This window comes from Conger conger, chromosome 2, assembly GCF_963514075.1.
Source record: "Conger conger chromosome 2, fConCon1.1, whole genome shotgun sequence".
Classification (NCBI taxonomy): domain Eukaryota; kingdom Metazoa; phylum Chordata; class Actinopteri; order Anguilliformes; family Congridae; genus Conger; species Conger conger.
The window spans coordinates 20,615,127-20,632,532 of record NC_083761.1 but is presented as its reverse complement, the minus strand read 5'-3'; the positions used below and the strand labels follow the sequence as shown (position 1 = coordinate 20,632,532).

Below are 17,406 nucleotides of genomic sequence, written 5' to 3'. Positions count from 1 at the left end.
CCCCTGCCATCCCACCACACCACTTATGTGCATATTAGTAATACCAAGAATGAGATCAGTGTTTTCTTTTTTTTTTTAACCAGCGGTCACCCAAACCTCACAGTGGACTTCTCAGGGAATGACCCCCTTTTCCCTGTGCCAATCGAATTAAAGTTGCTTGTCATTAGGCATCAAGCTTTCTATGGCAGGGAGAGGGGTGTCTGCCCCCCCCCCCATTGCCCACCCCCCACCTCCCGCTCCAGGCAGCTGGTGGACTGTGATGCTGTGAGACAGCCGGGGGAGAGGGCCAGGGGACGGGGCCGTACAGGTCTGCCGTCTCCGAGGCTGTGGGGGCTGTAGTGAGCCTCTGGGAGACTGAGGGTGAGTTGGGGCAGGGTTCTGGGAGGGGGGTGTGGGCGGGGTTTGGGGGGCCGGGTGGGAGGAGTTGGGGAGCTGCTATTTGCAGATCCGTGTGATGGATGACTGCTGTGTGTGTGTGTGTGTGTGTGTGTGTGTGAGTGTGTGTGAGACAGCGAGGGAGAGGGAGAGTGCTTTTTTTTTTTTGCTCTTTCCTTACTCTACAGACAAGCATATGATTGCAGGAGTGAAAAGGAGTAAGACATACCCAAAGAACAGCAAGAGGGAAACATCTCCACACCGAGTGGGAGAAAGAAGGAGAGAGGGAAAGAGAAAGAGAGAGAGCTTGCTTAGGAAGGAGATTTAAACAAGGAAAGATTTAAAACAAGCAGTGAAGAATTATCTGTATTAAATCATTTCAATTACTTCCTCCTCAAGAAATGTCATTTTGTGCATAGATATATTTTTTTACCGATTTGATTTTTATTTACAGAGTTGGATGATTTTGGATTTTCTTTTGTTTTATTGTTTTGGAGTAAACTGGTGCAGAGTAGCATGAGAGGTGCATGGAGCTGGTTCCAGGGGGCTGGGGGAAGTGATGTGACCATGCCTGGGAAGAGATGCCGTGGCCGGGCCGCCTCAGGGCTGGCCATGGCCGGGCTGTGGGTGCTCATGTGGGGTGCCCTGGCGGGGAGCGGTGCCAACGCGTGCCCAACTCTGTGCACCTGCAGTGGCACCACCGTGGACTGCCATGGACTGGGAATCAAGACCGTGCCCAGGAATATACCCAGGAACACAGAGAGACTGTGAGTGCCCACAAGTCTGCGTTTGTCTATCTGTCTGTCTGTCTGTCTGTGCATATTACACTACACTGACCAGGTGTGAAGAGAACAATAGCATTGCACCTAACGGAGAACAGGATTGAGAGGTGGCGCCGTTATATGGGCAGGTATAAATAGGTACTCGCGTTGGGGGTAAAGAGAACAGAAACTGGGTGCCTGCGTGTGTGTATTGTTTACTTACCTGCTAAAAAAATAAGAATGCGCCTCGAGAACTGGCGTGTCGTCCGGAGAACTGTTTATGCTCTCAGCACTTGCCTTGTGTTATTAGCTACTGAATGCGCTGTAGTTATGTGCCACAATTAATCTCGCGAGTGGCAATGTGTTACTTTTCATTGTGCACACGCGTGGACTGATTTCATTCTTAGAAAGTCTCCACGGAAGTCTGCATTAAAATAAGCTGCGGGTCATTGTCGCATTTTCGTCAACTTATTTTAGTCGGATATCGCACGGCACAGCTAGGCTATATTGTTTATTGACAATTTTTACATAGTTTGTTTTATAATTTGTTCAATGCTTATTGTAGAGAAGTAAATTGTTCAGTAGCGCAGACCATTTCGCCTCTGTGCATGAAATGTAAGAAGATATGTTGTGCGTAATTACTGAAGAAGCTGTCTGTTTTGTTTTCTTGAGATTTGTCGCTTTGGTGTCGGTTCTTAGTGCTGATACGAAGTCCCACTGTTAGAACGTATAGAAAAGTAGACTCCCTGCAGAAACGTAATACATTTTCAGGAGCGCGGCAGGTTGAAGAACTCAGATCATCACTACGCTAATTCAAGCGAAGCGTAATAGTTCACCGTGTTTGTTCTTTTGGCTGGAAGCGAAACGGATTGCTACACTAATTTGTCGCAAAACAATACTAATCCGAATACACGCGTTGAAGGAGTGAATAAAGGCGCGTGTAACAACGTGCTCCGGTGTAGGAGGAGCATATTTAACGTGTATTTCCATCTGATTTTTAAAAAAGGAAACTCGTTGCGTTAACTTCACTTCTGTGGCAGTTGCCTGTTTACGTATGTGTACATGTGGGTGAGACCATGTGGCATTTTCTTTGTAAAATATGATAATGAATTTGTCGTTTTTAGGCTACAAAGTTGAAACCGTGAAAATTGTTATGCGTGACTTTAGTTAGATTTGTAGTATGTTTCGGAATACTGGAACTGCAACAGAAATATATGCATGCATATTTTTTATTGTTTATAGCTTAGTGAAGGGGAACTGCAGATAACCCAACCTTCTACCAAAAAGGAGTGGGAGTTGTCACACTTCACCATCCCAATTAGTATTCATTTGGTGGGCGATGTATAGGCGTGTCCAAAACACTGATTGGTTCGTTGATAGAAGTAGGCGTGCATGTGTAAATTAGTTGTCGTTGTTCACATGCCTCGTGTGGGATTTTGAAAATTCGTCCATTAAAAAAGGTTTTCACAGCAAATCGCGGACAGATAAACTGTAAAATTCCAACGTGTACTAGTTTTTCATGGCATAATTAAAATTAAGTGGCAAAATCTGTCAATGAAAACCCATGGTTGTATTTAGTCTATCCATCTCTTTGTTGTGTGATTAACGTGGACAATGGAAAATTCAGCTTTGACAGCAAAGGGAATTTAACTTGGGGGATACCTCCCCAACCACAGCATCATTATAGGGGGGTAATTCATCAAGGTGATTACCAGAGTCAAGTACTATACATTGAAGTCCCTCATGCATAGCTGTGGACTCAGTGAAAAATGAATATGTCTGGGGTTCTTAAGCTATTGTTATGTAACCCTGAGGGGCGATTCCATCCAACCACAGGGCAATTTGACCTTGACTTTCAATAAGAAAATAAGCACAATATTACTCTTTGTCATGACTGAGTATTTTCAATCTATTCCAACCTGAAATTGAGCTTAACATTTGGGGTGATTGATTAATTAAACCTTCATTTTTCAAAATGACTGGATCAACTGCTTTGCGGTTGCTCTGAATAGCCCCCTCTGAACAGAAACAGCAATCATTGAAATTGACCGTCTTTAAAATCACTATGGGGAAAACAAATGTCTCTTAACAGATACCTATTAATTAGCATCAATTAACCTTTTTTGTTGTAGTTTCATGATTAAGGATTGAATGATTGAATGTGTCATACCACTCAGAAAAACAAAAAACACTTTCTCGCTAATCCCATATCAATATTTTAATCAAAACGTAGGAAGAAATGAAATCCGAAGAGCTAAAATCACACACAATTAAAACTAGTCACTATATAACTAACGGCCATTTTGTAAATTATACCCGTGCCCAGGGCTATTGTTTGGTGTAATGTGTGTGCCATGGGACTGTCTTCTAAGCAGTAAGCACATGAGCGTGCACGACTCAGGCCGGCAGCCGGAAACCATTCCGATGCGGATATTTCCTGAGTGTTCCTGGCTCTTTGTAGGCAGTCTTGAGGCCGATTTATCCATGCTGACAAGGTTTGTAAACGTGGGGAGAGAGACGGCAGAATCCCATTTGCACTTGTCAATGAGCGTTTCGATTGGACCTGACCTTCCTCTGTCCCCGCAGACAGATCTTATAATGAGTGCGCGCTCAGCGCTTCCAAGTACAACAGTCGCCCCGGCTCTTGGCATTATCAACCTGTCCTCCCAGCCCTGAAGAAAAGAAAACAAGATACATTTTTCACACAGGCTTGCTTTTCAGAAAGTGCTATCGGAACTCATTATTATTCTGTTTTCTTCTCTTTGCTGCCATTGGCTTGATGCCTCTTTCCTGAGTATTATTTGTAAGTTGTGTGGGCCTCTACGATATGTATCCAGTTGCGCTGTACTTTCCCATTCTAGTTTCACCTACTAGCAGCATAGACTGCCCCATCTCCTGCGGACCCCTAGCCTCCACCACCTTCAGCCTAATGCTCTGGGAGTGCAGAAGGGGCTTCTAGACCAGGGCTGTCTTGTCATATAGACCACAGCTGTTGGCCATGATTCCAGTCCAGAGCTCTAGAGAGAGACTCCCCCTCTCCGTCCCTTACCCCTATTAATACATCTGTTTAAAGACGTGCACTGCTCATCGCACAGTTGCTGAGATAAGGAGCAATTGAATGAATTTGCTGGAAGCCTGCGTCAGCTGATCCTCAGGGGAGATCTTGCCTTTGTCCTGAGGTAATGACTTTCCGACCTTCGTTCAGTGGGATTTTGTACTCGATGAAGGTGCACCTACCCTGGCGGCACCAGGCCAGAGTGTTTATACTCCAGAAATTATAGCTTCAATTCCTACATTTGAATTGTGTCAAATTTTTATTTAAAATGTATGTGAGGGTTTCAAATGATTGATAAGTGGACAAAACTGTCCAAAAGACCACGTTTTGTTTTGTACTTCTTATATAATGATGGCCTGTTAAGAACTTCAGTTCCATAGAATAGTGTGGAGATACACATATCGACATAAACAGCATACAGCATAGTTAAAGAGTTGAAAGGAACCTCAGTTCAGAAACAATTATACTTTACAGTACACTATGGCATCTATAGATGGGTTTGAAGAGGGAAAAAGAGCTTGCACTGAACTTGAACAATGGCCATTTGACCATAGTAGTGAATTAAGAGTGACATTGATATCTGTGGTATTTTTCCTCTGAATGGTGCAAGGAGTAAATCTGTCCCAGTTTCCCTTCACTTTGAAGTCTGCCGCTCTTTCATTGACTAGCGGTCACATGGAATTGGTCATCTGACAGCAGCACGGTGGTCTAAACAGATATGGGGCTGAGGGGGGTAAGAGTTAAACCCTGTCTGGTGACACTTCTTATGGGTTCCCACCCCCCTTTTGCCTTATCCTCGCGACTGTGGTCTGTGTCCTGCTCCAGGATATAGAAGCAATCAAACTGAACTCCAGGCAGCACCTCTTCAATCCCAGCCAGAGACAGGTGGCAGGCCCCAAGTGATGTGTGTGGCTGTCTGCATGTGTATGTGTGTGTGTGTGTGTGTGTGTGTGTGTGTTTGTGCCTGTGAGTGCGTGTGTACGTGTGCATGTCTGCATGTGCCTGTTTGTGTGTGGCTGTCTGCATCTGTATATGTGTATGTGTGTGTGTGCCTTTCTGTGTGTGTGTGTGTGTAAGTATGTGTGTGCCTGTGTTTATGTGCCTTTCTACATGTGTGTGTGCCTGTGTGTGTGCGTGTACATGTGTACGTGCCTGTGTGCGTGTGCGTGTACGTGTGTGGCTTTCTGAAAACCACCATATGCACACATCCTCAAGTCAGTAGATAAATAATAACATGATGGAGTAAGTGGAGAATTCTGGGAACACGGAGGGGTTTCTGCAGTCTTCCCAGAATGGGCCGTAGCGATGCCCTGTGTCTGGCCAGAGGTGGACTCTGGCACAGTTGGCAGCTACACCTCTATTGTGGTGTAATTGACGGCGCTTAATTTACCTGATCCCTAATTGAATTCAGACACGATAGGACAAATCCCCTCCGCAGCGCTGCACGCTGTCGGCAGTCTCAGAGCGTGTGTATCTGCGTGTGCACAGCAGCCATCTGGCTGCAAGCAGAGGTGCTAATCAGCTATGACAGGATTAGCACACATTGGGACAGTAGACATAAATCCATTCATTCCTGTCTGCTGCCCACTCCGGGAGAAACGAGCGCCGTCTCAGAAAATGAACGACACAAACTGCAGCGGCTGCAAAGATTTGCAAGTTTTTCATTTATTATCATATTACCATCTTTATTTAATAAATGAATGCCCTAGAACTGACAATGACTCCCGACTGTTTATTTTGTCAGAGCGCAGGAATGACAGCACAGCAGCGTGTTCCCCTGGCAGTTGTCAACTGCGGTTGACACTTGTGTTATTTTATTGTGAGTGATTCTGTTGTTCATTTGATTAGCAGTTGAATTTATTGAGAGTGAGTTACGAAGTTTATATTTAATACGTGCTATTTATATGCGGCTGGATACATTACGAAGCAGTTCAGGTTGTTTCAGGATGTTCGTGACAGTGCCTCACCTGGAATCTGACCCGGCAGCCACTGAAATGCAAGCACAGCAGTTCCACCTCTACCAGGCTGCAGTCCTGTCCACTGAAAGCAGTGCTGTATACTGTAATGTGCGTGTTCTCAGGGTCATTAGGTACTTCATGGTTATGACTCCTAACCCAATAACCCCTTTAGACCTGAATTTTTCCCAGCCATATAATATTTTTTCTTACTCATTTTACATGTAAAAATGAGGCACAAACAAAAAAAACATTTAAAAGTCAACTTTTATTTTATGATGTTAGGATCGAATGTTGTGAAAATCAGGAAAAATTATATGTGTCTGACTACCTGCCTATCTGTCTATTTATATGTATATTAATCATTTAGATTATTTATATTCGCACTGGATTGAATAGTGAAAATGAATGGATAATATGTATATTTGATCACATAAGTTAAATATGTCATCTCTCTTACATCCAAAATTCTACAATCTAACTGGCTGTCAAGGATGCACCTTCATCCTCATTCTCATCTGTACAGTCCAAAAACTCAATTTCTGACAAATCTGCAAGAAGTTTCAGGAGCTCTATCGCCGTGTACCCTGAATATTTTTTTGGGGAATAAAACACCAAACATTGCAATTTTTGGGTCTGAAGGGGCTACACAACCAGAGTTAGTACTGTGATGCTGTGAATGCATGTTCAATTCAATTCATCCATCCATCCATCCCTTATCTGAATACACCCTGGACAGGTCGCCAGTCCATCGCAGGGCACACGCACCATTCACTCACACACTCACACACTCACACACTCACACCTACGGGCAATGTAGACTCTCCAATCGGCCTAACCTGCATGTCTTTGGACTGTGGGAGGAAACCGGAGTACCCGGAGGAAACCCACGCAGACACGGGGAGAACATGCAAACTCCGCACAGAGAGGCCACGGCCGACGGGGATTCGAACCCAGGACCTCCTTGCTGTGAGGCGGCAGTGCTACCCACTGCACCATCCGTGCCGCCCCAATTCAATTCAATTCAATTCAATTCAATTCAATTCAATTCAATTCAATTCAATTCAATTCAATTCAATTCAATTCAATTCAATTCAATTCAATTCAGTTCAGTTCAGTTCAGTTCAGTTCAGTTCAGTTTTATTTGCATTGCACTTTTTACAGAAGATACTTTACAGAGTAGCAGAAGAGCAAACGCCAGACCTGAACCCACTAAATAGCAAGCACTAGAGGTAAAAAACTCTTTAGAAAAACCCTCAAACAGTGCTGAGAAAAAAACCCTCCGGAGGAACCCGGCTATAGAGGTGGAGCCTCTCCTCTGCTGACCAACAATGTGTAATGGTAGATGGATATAATAGAAATGTGTTAAGAAATCCATTCTAACAAATCAAATGGGTTTGGCAGGTTACAGGTAATATTAACTGGAAAAGTAGGAAGTCCATGGAGGGGGAAATAGTAAACAGTATTTAGAGGCCTGGTGATGCATCTGTAGCTCCAGGATGTCGGGTGAGGAGAGCAGCATAGCAGGTTGGTTGGACGGGGCTGTTCCTGCTGTGTGTATCATAAGTGGGTAAGAGACGGTGCATGTGTGGGGGAGTTATTGGGGGGCATCTGTGTATGTGTCTAGTGGGGCATTAACCAAGGTCAATGTGAAGCTGGTTGCAACCGATTGACCGGCATTGATCAGTCATGATAGAAGAAGTTATGAATAGAAGTCAACTGAAAGATTCTTCAATTGGCAACTTTGTACTTTCACCTGATAGGCTGGCCACATACAGTAAGGCATGTGGGATATTGCTTTCCTTATGTACTCTAAAACTAAAACATGTAATGGTGATTAGAGGCCAATCTTTACATCTGCATACCTCTGCGTTTTTACCTTAAAGGCTCAAATACAAACACAATCAATTTTTATTTAAAATGCATTCAATATGAGAGCTTGAGTTCAGTTTTTATGTTAATTGATTTTTTTAAAAATTGCTTTGTGCTGCTTATTGTACATGATGTCAGTAGTGGATTCTCAAATATTTATAGGCACCAGTCCCACATTTAAGGAGGCTAAACTGTGCTCTACTAAGAGACAACTATATCAATTTTTTTAAGTGGTCCTGGCTTTATTTTTTCATCATTATAATTTTCATTTTCACTTGTGGCTTGTTATATGGAAACTGTGAATTTAAATAAGCACACCGCTAAAAAAAACTGTCTGTATTAAGTCTTCTAATGAGACTTAAGTGAAAATTTCTTACCCCATGGTAAATCTTGAAATGAATCTTATTTATTGTAATAAAAATGAGAATTTAAGTCTAAAACTTAAGTCTTAAAAAATTGACTGGAAATTAATCTTTTGGGTTTTGCAGTGCAGAGTTCAAATGACACCAAAACTTAATTTTTTATGAGAGCAGAAAAATGGGTTTCAGGATGTTAGGTGAACTAATTGAAGGAAAATACCATGCGATAAATCCTGGAAAATGAGATTAATTTTCCAGAGCCACTTTCCCTCCCCCACGTTGTATATGCCCCCCCCCCCTCCACATTCTGGTACATTCCGTGGCACACCTGAGTCGCTCCATAGCCCAGTAAGTGTCACTGAGTCACCGTTCCACTGGAGCAAAGCTGGGGAGAGGAGAGGAGATTGGAGCTTATTTCACATGTGATTGATCCCATTCTTTCTCTTAAGACTTAGTTACGGGGCGCAGACAGGATGAGGTTGCTCATATCATACAGATTACCCGCCCCTGTCCGTTTCCTTCTCTGTCTGGTGAGGGTAAAATTGAGTTTGGGTTCCCTCATCCGAGGTAACTAGAGACGGCCGGTGCACGGGGTCAGCGCTCGAGACGAGGTAATGGTCTTTAGCTCTTTCAGCGGCCGTCCTGAGGGGGGAAGGGGAGGTCAGGAGTGCGTGGGGTGTACAGTATTGCCTGCAATCCCTCATGCTTTTCTCTCCCTTCTGATTCATCACCACCACTGCACGGTGAACCCTGGCTGGGGGAGTGTGGGTCAGGGGGGTCACTGTGTTAGGGAGGTCAGAGACAGCTTATCCTTCAGTCTCCCCCCCCCAACTGACTTTCTTTAACTTATAGAGGTGGAGCCTCTCCTCTGCTGACCAACAATGTGTAATGGTAGATGGATATAATAGAAATGTGTTAAGAAATCCATTCTAACAAATCAAATGGGTTTGGCAGGTTACAGGTAATATTAACTGGAAAAGTAGGAAGTCCATGGAGGGGGAAATAGTAAACAGTATTTAGAGGCCTGGTGATGCATCTGTAGCTCCAGGATGTCGGGTGAGGAGAGCAGCATAGCAGGTTGGTTGGACGGGGCTGTTCCTGCTGTGTGTATCATAAGTGGGTAAGAGACGGTGCATGTGTGGGGGAGTTATTGGGGGGCATCTGTGTATGTGTCTAGTGGGGCATTAACCAAGGTCAATGTGAAGCTGGTTGCAACCGATTGACCGGCATTGATCAGTCATGATAGAAGAAGTTATGAATAGAAGTCAACTGAAAGATTCTTCAATTGGCAACTTTGTACTTTCACCTGATAGGCTGGCCACATACAGTAAGGCATGTGGGATATTGCTTTCCTTATGTACTCTAAAACTAAAACATGTAATGGTGATTAGAGGCCAATCTTTACATCTGCATACCTCTGCGTTTTTACCTTAAAGGCTCAAATACAAACACAATCAATTTTTATTTAAAATGCATTCAATATGAGAGCTTGAGTTCAGTTTTTATGTTAATTGATTTTTTTAAAAATTGCTTTGTGCTGCTTATTGTACATGATGTCAGTAGTGGATTCTCAAATATTTATAGGCACCAGTCCCACATTTAAGGAGGCTAAACTGTGCTCTACTAAGAGACAACTATATCAATTTTTTTAAGTGGTCCTGGCTTTATTTTTTCATCATTATAATTTTCATTTTCACTTGTGGCTTGTTATATGGAAACTGTGAATTTAAATAAGCACACCGCTAAAAAAAACTGTCTGTATTAAGTCTTCTAATGAGACTTAAGTGAAAATTTCTTACCCCATGGTAAATCTTGAAATGAATCTTATTTATTGTAATAAAAATGAGAATTTAAGTCTAAAACTTAAGTCTTAAAAAATTGACTGGAAATTAATCTTTTGGGTTTTGCAGTGCAGAGTTCAAATGACACCAAAACTTAATTTTTTATGAGAGCAGAAAAATGGGTTTCAGGATGTTAGGTGAACTAATTGAAGGAAAATACCATGCGATAAATCCTGGAAAATGAGATTAATTTTCCAGAGCCACTTTCCCTCCCCCACGTTGTATATGCCCCCCCCCCCTCCACATTCTGGTACATTCCGTGGCACACCTGAGTCGCTCCATAGCCCAGTAAGTGTCACTGAGTCACCGTTCCACTGGAGCAAAGCTGGGGAGAGGAGAGGAGATTGGAGCTTATTTCACATGTGATTGATCCCATTCTTTCTCTTAAGACTTAGTTACGGGGCGCAGACAGGATGAGGTTGCTCATATCATACAGATTACCCGCCCCTGTCCGTTTCCTTCTCTGTCTGGTGAGGGTAAAATTGAGTTTGGGTTCCCTCATCCGAGGTAACTAGAGACGGCCGGTGCACGGGGTCAGCGCTCGAGACGAGGTAATGGTCTTTAGCTCTTTCAGCGGCCGTCCTGAGGGGGGAAGGGGAGGTCAGGAGTGCGTGGGGTGTACAGTATTGCCTGCAATCCCTCATGCTTTTCTCTCCCTTCTGATTCATCACCACCACTGCACGGTGAACCCTGGCTGGGGGAGTGTGGGTCAGGGGGGTCACTGTGTTAGGGAGGTCAGAGACAGCTTATCCTTCAGTCTCCCCCCCCCAACTGACTTTCTTTAACTTGTCAAAGGAAATTATACCACAAAAATAACAATACATAACAACATATAACCTCGCTATCGGGAAAAGTCTTTTCCGTCATCATGATTAAATTATAAATTATTGTACACAGCTTTGTCAGTGAAGAGTTCCGTTACCATACTGCTAATTTCAATTATGTAGTTTTACCTGCAGACATATTGTACGTCGCATGCTGTGTTAGCCTACCGTTTATTGCTTTTATAGTACTGAAGGGATTATATCTTCATTTGTATTCATTTTTATTTTTAAATATACTTGCAGAACAATAGACAAATGTGAGGGAAATAATATATGGGGAGACGGGATGGACGTGGCCTCTCTTTGAAGACTGTCTGGTCTTTGTTCTGAAGCAGTCTTCGGGTGTAAATAGAGTGTGACGTGTCCGTAATGAGGTTTGGTGATGGCGTCTCATCTCCAGATGAGTCAGGAGCTGATGTAGTGCCTCTGCTCTGACCTCTGACCTTTTAACACGCCACTGCACCTAATTATCCACGGCTCGTCTCCCGTGTGTATGCAGTCTTGCGCGCGCGTGAGTTTGTGTGTGCGCGTGGGTGTGTACACATGCATACACGGTGCCAAGCTGTCAAGACACAATCTCTCACTACCTTCATCCATATCCTCCTCTTTCTTTCTCTCTGCCTTCCACTGTCTCTGTCTCTTAATCTCATGCCTTCACAATCTCTGACATGTTCTCCCCCTCCTCCCCTTTCTCTTCCTCTTTCTGGGGTTTACCGCCACTGCGATACACAAAAGGCTGCTGATAGTGCTATTTGCTGGAGGGTTGACCTTTTCTGTTGAGGCTAGCTGGCTAGGGGTTGATTGTGGCAGATACGAGGAAAAAGGAAGGAATCCATTTTGCTCTGTGTGGATGTCTGCTTTTGGTGTAATGCCGTAGACTCACCCAGCATGGCCCCAGGCTCAGGGTCCCAAATCAGTGTTAGAGAAGACAATTGTTTTCACAGGGGTCACTGCCCACGCTCTCCTCCTTGGTGGAGTTGAGGGGTTGAAATTCCAAGATCATTGATTGCTTTGTCTCAGCAAAATCTCCAAGATCATTGGTTGCTTTGTCTCGGAAGAATCTCAGTGATGATTGGCTGCTTTGTCTCAGAAGAATCTCAAAGATCATTGGGTGCTTTGTCTCAGCAGTGCTGGAACTGAGCTCTTGAAGCCTCATTACAGCAAGCCGGTTACTGGATATGTGGAAAATGTACGTTTGTTTGAGCAAATGAGCATTTTAGAAATACCACATCGACCTGGCAAAACAGAGTAGCATAATGGTTAGGGAATAGTGTTGGCAAACCTGAGGTTGTAGGTTCAATTTGCAGGGGTTCACTTAACCTAAATTGCTTCAATAAATATGCAGCTGTTTGTGTTGTTTGTATGGGCAAAGAATGTAAGCTACGAAAATTACTCTGGATCAGAGGCTCTGTTAAGTGCCTAAAATGTCTTTTTTTGGGTTTTTTTAAATACGCTGGTACATTTTGTAATGAATCCTCACTCACTGTATCTGCATGTAAAGAAACAGAGAGGGAATGGTTTTAAAGCATTAATCCAAGATTGCTTGCATTTTATGGGAATAACGAATAAAATGGATGGCTCATTCTTCTTTAAATGTTTTTGCTATTCTGTTGCTAGTGAAGCTGTTGTTTGTTCAGTAGAGCACAGACAAGCACGTGCTCCTCTCTGAAGCGTGCAATATCACCGCTGCCTATTCTCACACTTCAGAGACCAAGTCTGGCTCACACGGATATGAGTTTGAGGTGGACATCTCATGTGCAGCTCAACAAGAGCACCGATTGGCCAGCGAGTCACTGGTGCGCGATGATACAGTGTCACGGCTCAACTTAGCAGGTGGTTCATCTGATGCTGAGGCTGCAAGTGAAAATGTAATACCCAAAAAATAGCTGAATCATTGTCATTGGAATTTTTTTTAAATTCTTTTTTACAGCCTGGCGCATCAGCAAAGCTATATATACAGGTGTTCAACTTATTAATAACATAAGCAAGCTGATATATTTTGCGAGACATTTTTCTACCATAGACATCTGTGCACATCTACTTGAAATTTGGAGACTTGGTTGCAGTTTGGATTTGTGCTACAATGTAAAAGCAGAGAGGTATTGACATATTGGCATCATCCAATATGGCCAGCCAAAGGTTGGATATTAATGTTGATATGTTACATTGACAGTAGGAGCTATCGGTTTTATGTACAAGGACACTTTATTGGGTGATGGCCTTGGACTGAGTCAACATTTGTCCCTCACTTTTACAAGAAAATGCAGAGATGAGGTATAATGTCTCAGAATAAGTGGGCATGTATTGTGTGTTCTGAAAGTCTGTGTGCCTTCAATGTAAAACTTAGAAAAAGGAAAAAATTAAACCTGACCTTCAAATTCCCAGTTTTCCAGTGTAAGTCTTTTTTTTTTTCCTTTTTTAAACTTTATTTTGTACAGCTGCCTTCTCTGAGGGAAGGGGTAGACGCATATAGCCAGTCCAGACGTTCTGACTCACTGCTCATCTCTATGTAGGCCATGGTCTCCCTGATGCCCCACTTCAGATTCACCAGGTCTCCACTGGCGCTAGGGTCCACTTACTTTTAGCTCTGTTTCTCTCTGTGGTTTGCCTGGCAAGACTGTACTGATCTGGGTTAACTGGACTGTGCAATTTGGGTGGGCTGAGGTGGGTCAATCTGTGGTGATCTGGATTAACTGGGCTCAAAAATGAGTACATCTACAAGTATTTTACTTTTTTATTTCATCTTAAAATCTTAATTCTGTTACTGAAATACAAAATTATTGCCAATGAGGTGTTATAGTTTGACTTATTTCAAGTTTTGCCAATGGGGTATGAAAATGTCACTTGTCAAGCAAACAATAACAGTAACTTAAAATAAGCACAGTTTTAGGCTATGCTGGGTTAGTCTGTGCTGGTCTGGAGTTAACTGGGTTGGGTTGAACTGTGGTCTGGTCTGGCCTAGGTTTAGTCTATCTGAGTTTAACTGGACTGGGATGAGTTAAGCTGGGCTGGGCTACACTGGATTGTATAGGCCTTACATTCACACACATTCACATGCATACACCGGCAGAGTGCAGATAAGCAGAATAGGTTTGTGATTAGATTTGCCAGATGCTTGGTTTTGCACCGGAATGCCTGGTTTTCAAATTATTTGTACAGGTCTAGAACCGATCGGATAGCATATGTAAATGTCCTGTCTGAATAATTGATTGAAATTTGACTGCTAGTTTGTAAAGAACTCCTTTCGACTCTACTTTTACACTTTTTTCCTTCCACCCTGGTCCATGATTGGTTCTGGAAGCTCCTGGACATGTGTGTGTGTGTGTGTGTGTGTGTGTGGATTGTATCCAGTCTTGATGAGTTCTAAATCTGGCAACTCTATGATGGATATTACAGCGTTTGTATAATGGTAGGCTGGTCCTGTTTCCAAAGATTGCTTCATAAATGTGTATCTTTATGTATGCCTTTCTTTGCTCATTTGTATCCTGGTTATCTGACTCTTTGTGAATGTATAGCTTCCGTTTGTGAGTATATATTTTTGTGAATGTATTGTACATTTATCCGCATGCGTTGTCGAACGTGTATGAATGTGTGCTGTAGGTTAAGATTGTGTAGTGGGGAATTGTTTTAGCTTAGTCTCCTATGTTTACTGGATGGACCTGGTTTCTATTTCAGGTTAATTCTGTTTTATAGAGAGACCTAGCACATGCTGGGGTTGCCAGGAAAACCCTGGGGGGAATTGCACAGATCAGGTCGCCTGTTCCACTACAGCGAGCAATTATGAGGCGAAGCTACTCATTCTAGGCTTTGTGAAGCAGTGATGTCATCCTGTTTTTCACCTCTCTTGTGATATTATGTGCATGATGTTGCAAGCTCATGGTGCAAAGCCTGCAGACCACTGTAAAGTGTGTTGTGCACAATCGCTCACAGTCACCCACAGTCACTCACAGTCGCGCCTAGTCACTCACAGTCATACTCAGTTTGACTGTTGCTCAGTGCCGTGCAAATGACATTATACTGATAAATAATCATTAGGCTGTGCCAACTTATCTCGCTTTGATAACAAACACTGAAAAACTACTGAAAGAAACTGTGACATTGCAAAGGCAAATAGAAAAGCTGCACAACCAAGCTTACAATTGACAGTTTTCCAAGTATTGCACTCGGTAAGAAAGCACATATTTGTGTGTGCGTGTGTGTGTGTAAGGGCACCACATGTGTTTTCTCTTTCTCAACTGCCTGGAATACATTTCATTTATCATTGCACAAAACAAAACAGTTTTTCTTCCATTTCAGATTCCCAACATATGAGTAAGATAAATAGAATTGATTTACTTAATTTAATTTTGCTCAGGAACCCCTTGGTACACAAAAAGGTACGCAAATGGCACACTTTGAAGTTTGATAGCGGTTAGAAAACTGGAAAAGAGCTGCTTGTGCCTCAGAGGCAAGATAAATAATGTGATTTAACCTGCTGAGTTCCCAGCGCTGCCTCCTATATTAAGAAAGGGAGGACACAACTCCCTTCTCCCAATTCCTGACAAACACCCCCCAGCCCGACTCCAGCCCACCTCCTGCCCCAATCATCCCCATTCAACCCCATCACTTCACACACCTCCACCCACAGGCTCATTCAAGTTGGATGACCTGCCCCATCCACACCAACATCCCACACACCACCCCACCCCCCTCCCCCTTTCCCCAACCTTCACTCGCCCCTGCCTGCCCTCCCCAAAACATGACAGATCCCTGGAGAGCGGAGTGGTCGAGCTGGTGCGTAGGGTTGAATTATGTCCTGTAGATAGGGAGTGGCTGTCTTGTTGGCTGCAGCCAGGTCTTTGAATCAGGCCCCAAGGAAAGTCATGAATCATTCAGCTTTGAAACTGGTCTTGGCAGCAACTGGTAGCCAGTGGAGTGACTTTAGCAGGGTTGTGAGTCGGGATGAGCTGTAGCAGCTGGATGGCGAAGGCTGGCAACCTTGCAAGTAGGGAGTTGAAGTAATCTAGTCGGGAGATTACCATAGCCTGGACAAGTAGCTGCATGGAGCACGTGTCCTCCTGCTGTTGCCTCAGATAACACCGTGACTGCTGGTTTACACCGCTGGTTTATTTCACAGTGACTCTAGTCAAATTGAGGGAAACTAAAAGGTCGTTGTCAGAAGATGACTTTCTTCAATGACCAATTCTATGATTCCTTAATCACTTAGCATAAGGAGTCCATAGCATAAGAACTGGAGACAACGTCCACTTATCCAGGTCCATGGATTCCTATGGGACCTTCTCAATGGAGCATGAAGCCAGTTCATTGAGGTCTTCAATGGTGAAATGTACATTTTGGTACCGGAGGCTTAATAACCTGCAATACGTCTGGTAACCACTGGATTTTGCGAGCTTCTGGGGGAATGTCAATCCCTGGTCCGCTGGTCCATATCAACGAGGCCGCAACCTCTCGACCTTTGACAATATGCAAAATCTGGGATGTCTCTCAGAGGCTTACGCCAGCTTCTTGGTTGTGGATCTGGGTCCGGCGTGCGAGGCAAATCAAGCCAATGCCAAGTGTCCCCCAGTCCCTCTGACTCACAGATGTAGAGGTTCCCTGGGGCCTACGAGGCGAGGTGGGGTAGGGGGGGGGGGGGGTTCCGGCTGTCTGTGCAGAGCCTCCTGGAACACGAGTGGCTGTCTCTGCGCGCGACCCTCCCCCCCAGGCTCCTCGAGGGTGACATCATCCTCGCCTGCTCCACAGGACTGTCAGTCAAACCGGGCGATGAGGTAATAGAAGCAGACATGGCACGGAGGGGCAAGCTGGTGAGCGGCAGCTTGCACTGCGGTTCGGGGATGCATTAACCAGCCACGCAGGCTACGGCTTTGATGCCTCTCTGCTTTTTCTTATTGGCTTTGTTGCGGAATTTCTGACTAATATATGCTTTTTAAAGTTCTGCTTTGTTGTTGTGGGCCCCAAGGGGCTTATTTGGTGATATAGTCAAAAGGCTAAATACCATCTTACAAAAGGCTTGATCCAATAAAAATCTTCCTTTTTTGTATTTATGTGTTGTGATTGCTGTGGGCGTTTGTTTTGTTTTTATTTTATGCCTATGAGTTTACTTTGCTACGATTCTCAATTTGGAGTAGCAGACCTCATTCTAATCTAGAGGACATGCTGCTTGCTGGGGTTCCTTTCATCACATTAGAAGGGGGATGGACATGGTGAGGGCCCAATTTGATTGGCTACTTTCCTTCATTTGCTTTTTTAAATTAGCCACATCATCGCACTTTGCCCTGTGGACACTGCCTGTGATGTGAGGTTGTTTGTTAGCTCTCTGTGTGCGGTGCGCAGAGGCAGGGCTGGGATGATGAATGGAGATGCG

At 43.9% G+C, this 17,406-nt stretch overlaps 1 protein-coding gene across 1 annotated transcript in view; it reads left to right on the top strand.

The window, feature by feature from the left end:
- The first annotated feature begins 595 nt into the window (after positions 1–595).
- The window catches only part of slit1b (slit homolog 1b (Drosophila)), a 123,830-nt gene continuing 107,019 nt past the window's right edge, over positions 596–17,406 (top strand). Inside the window, exon 1 of the mRNA XM_061228658.1 lies at positions 596–1,142. Coding sequence (XP_061084642.1) covers positions 892–1,142 — 251 coding nt within the window. The 5' untranslated portion in view covers positions 596–891. The remainder of the gene's footprint in view (positions 1,143–17,406) is intronic.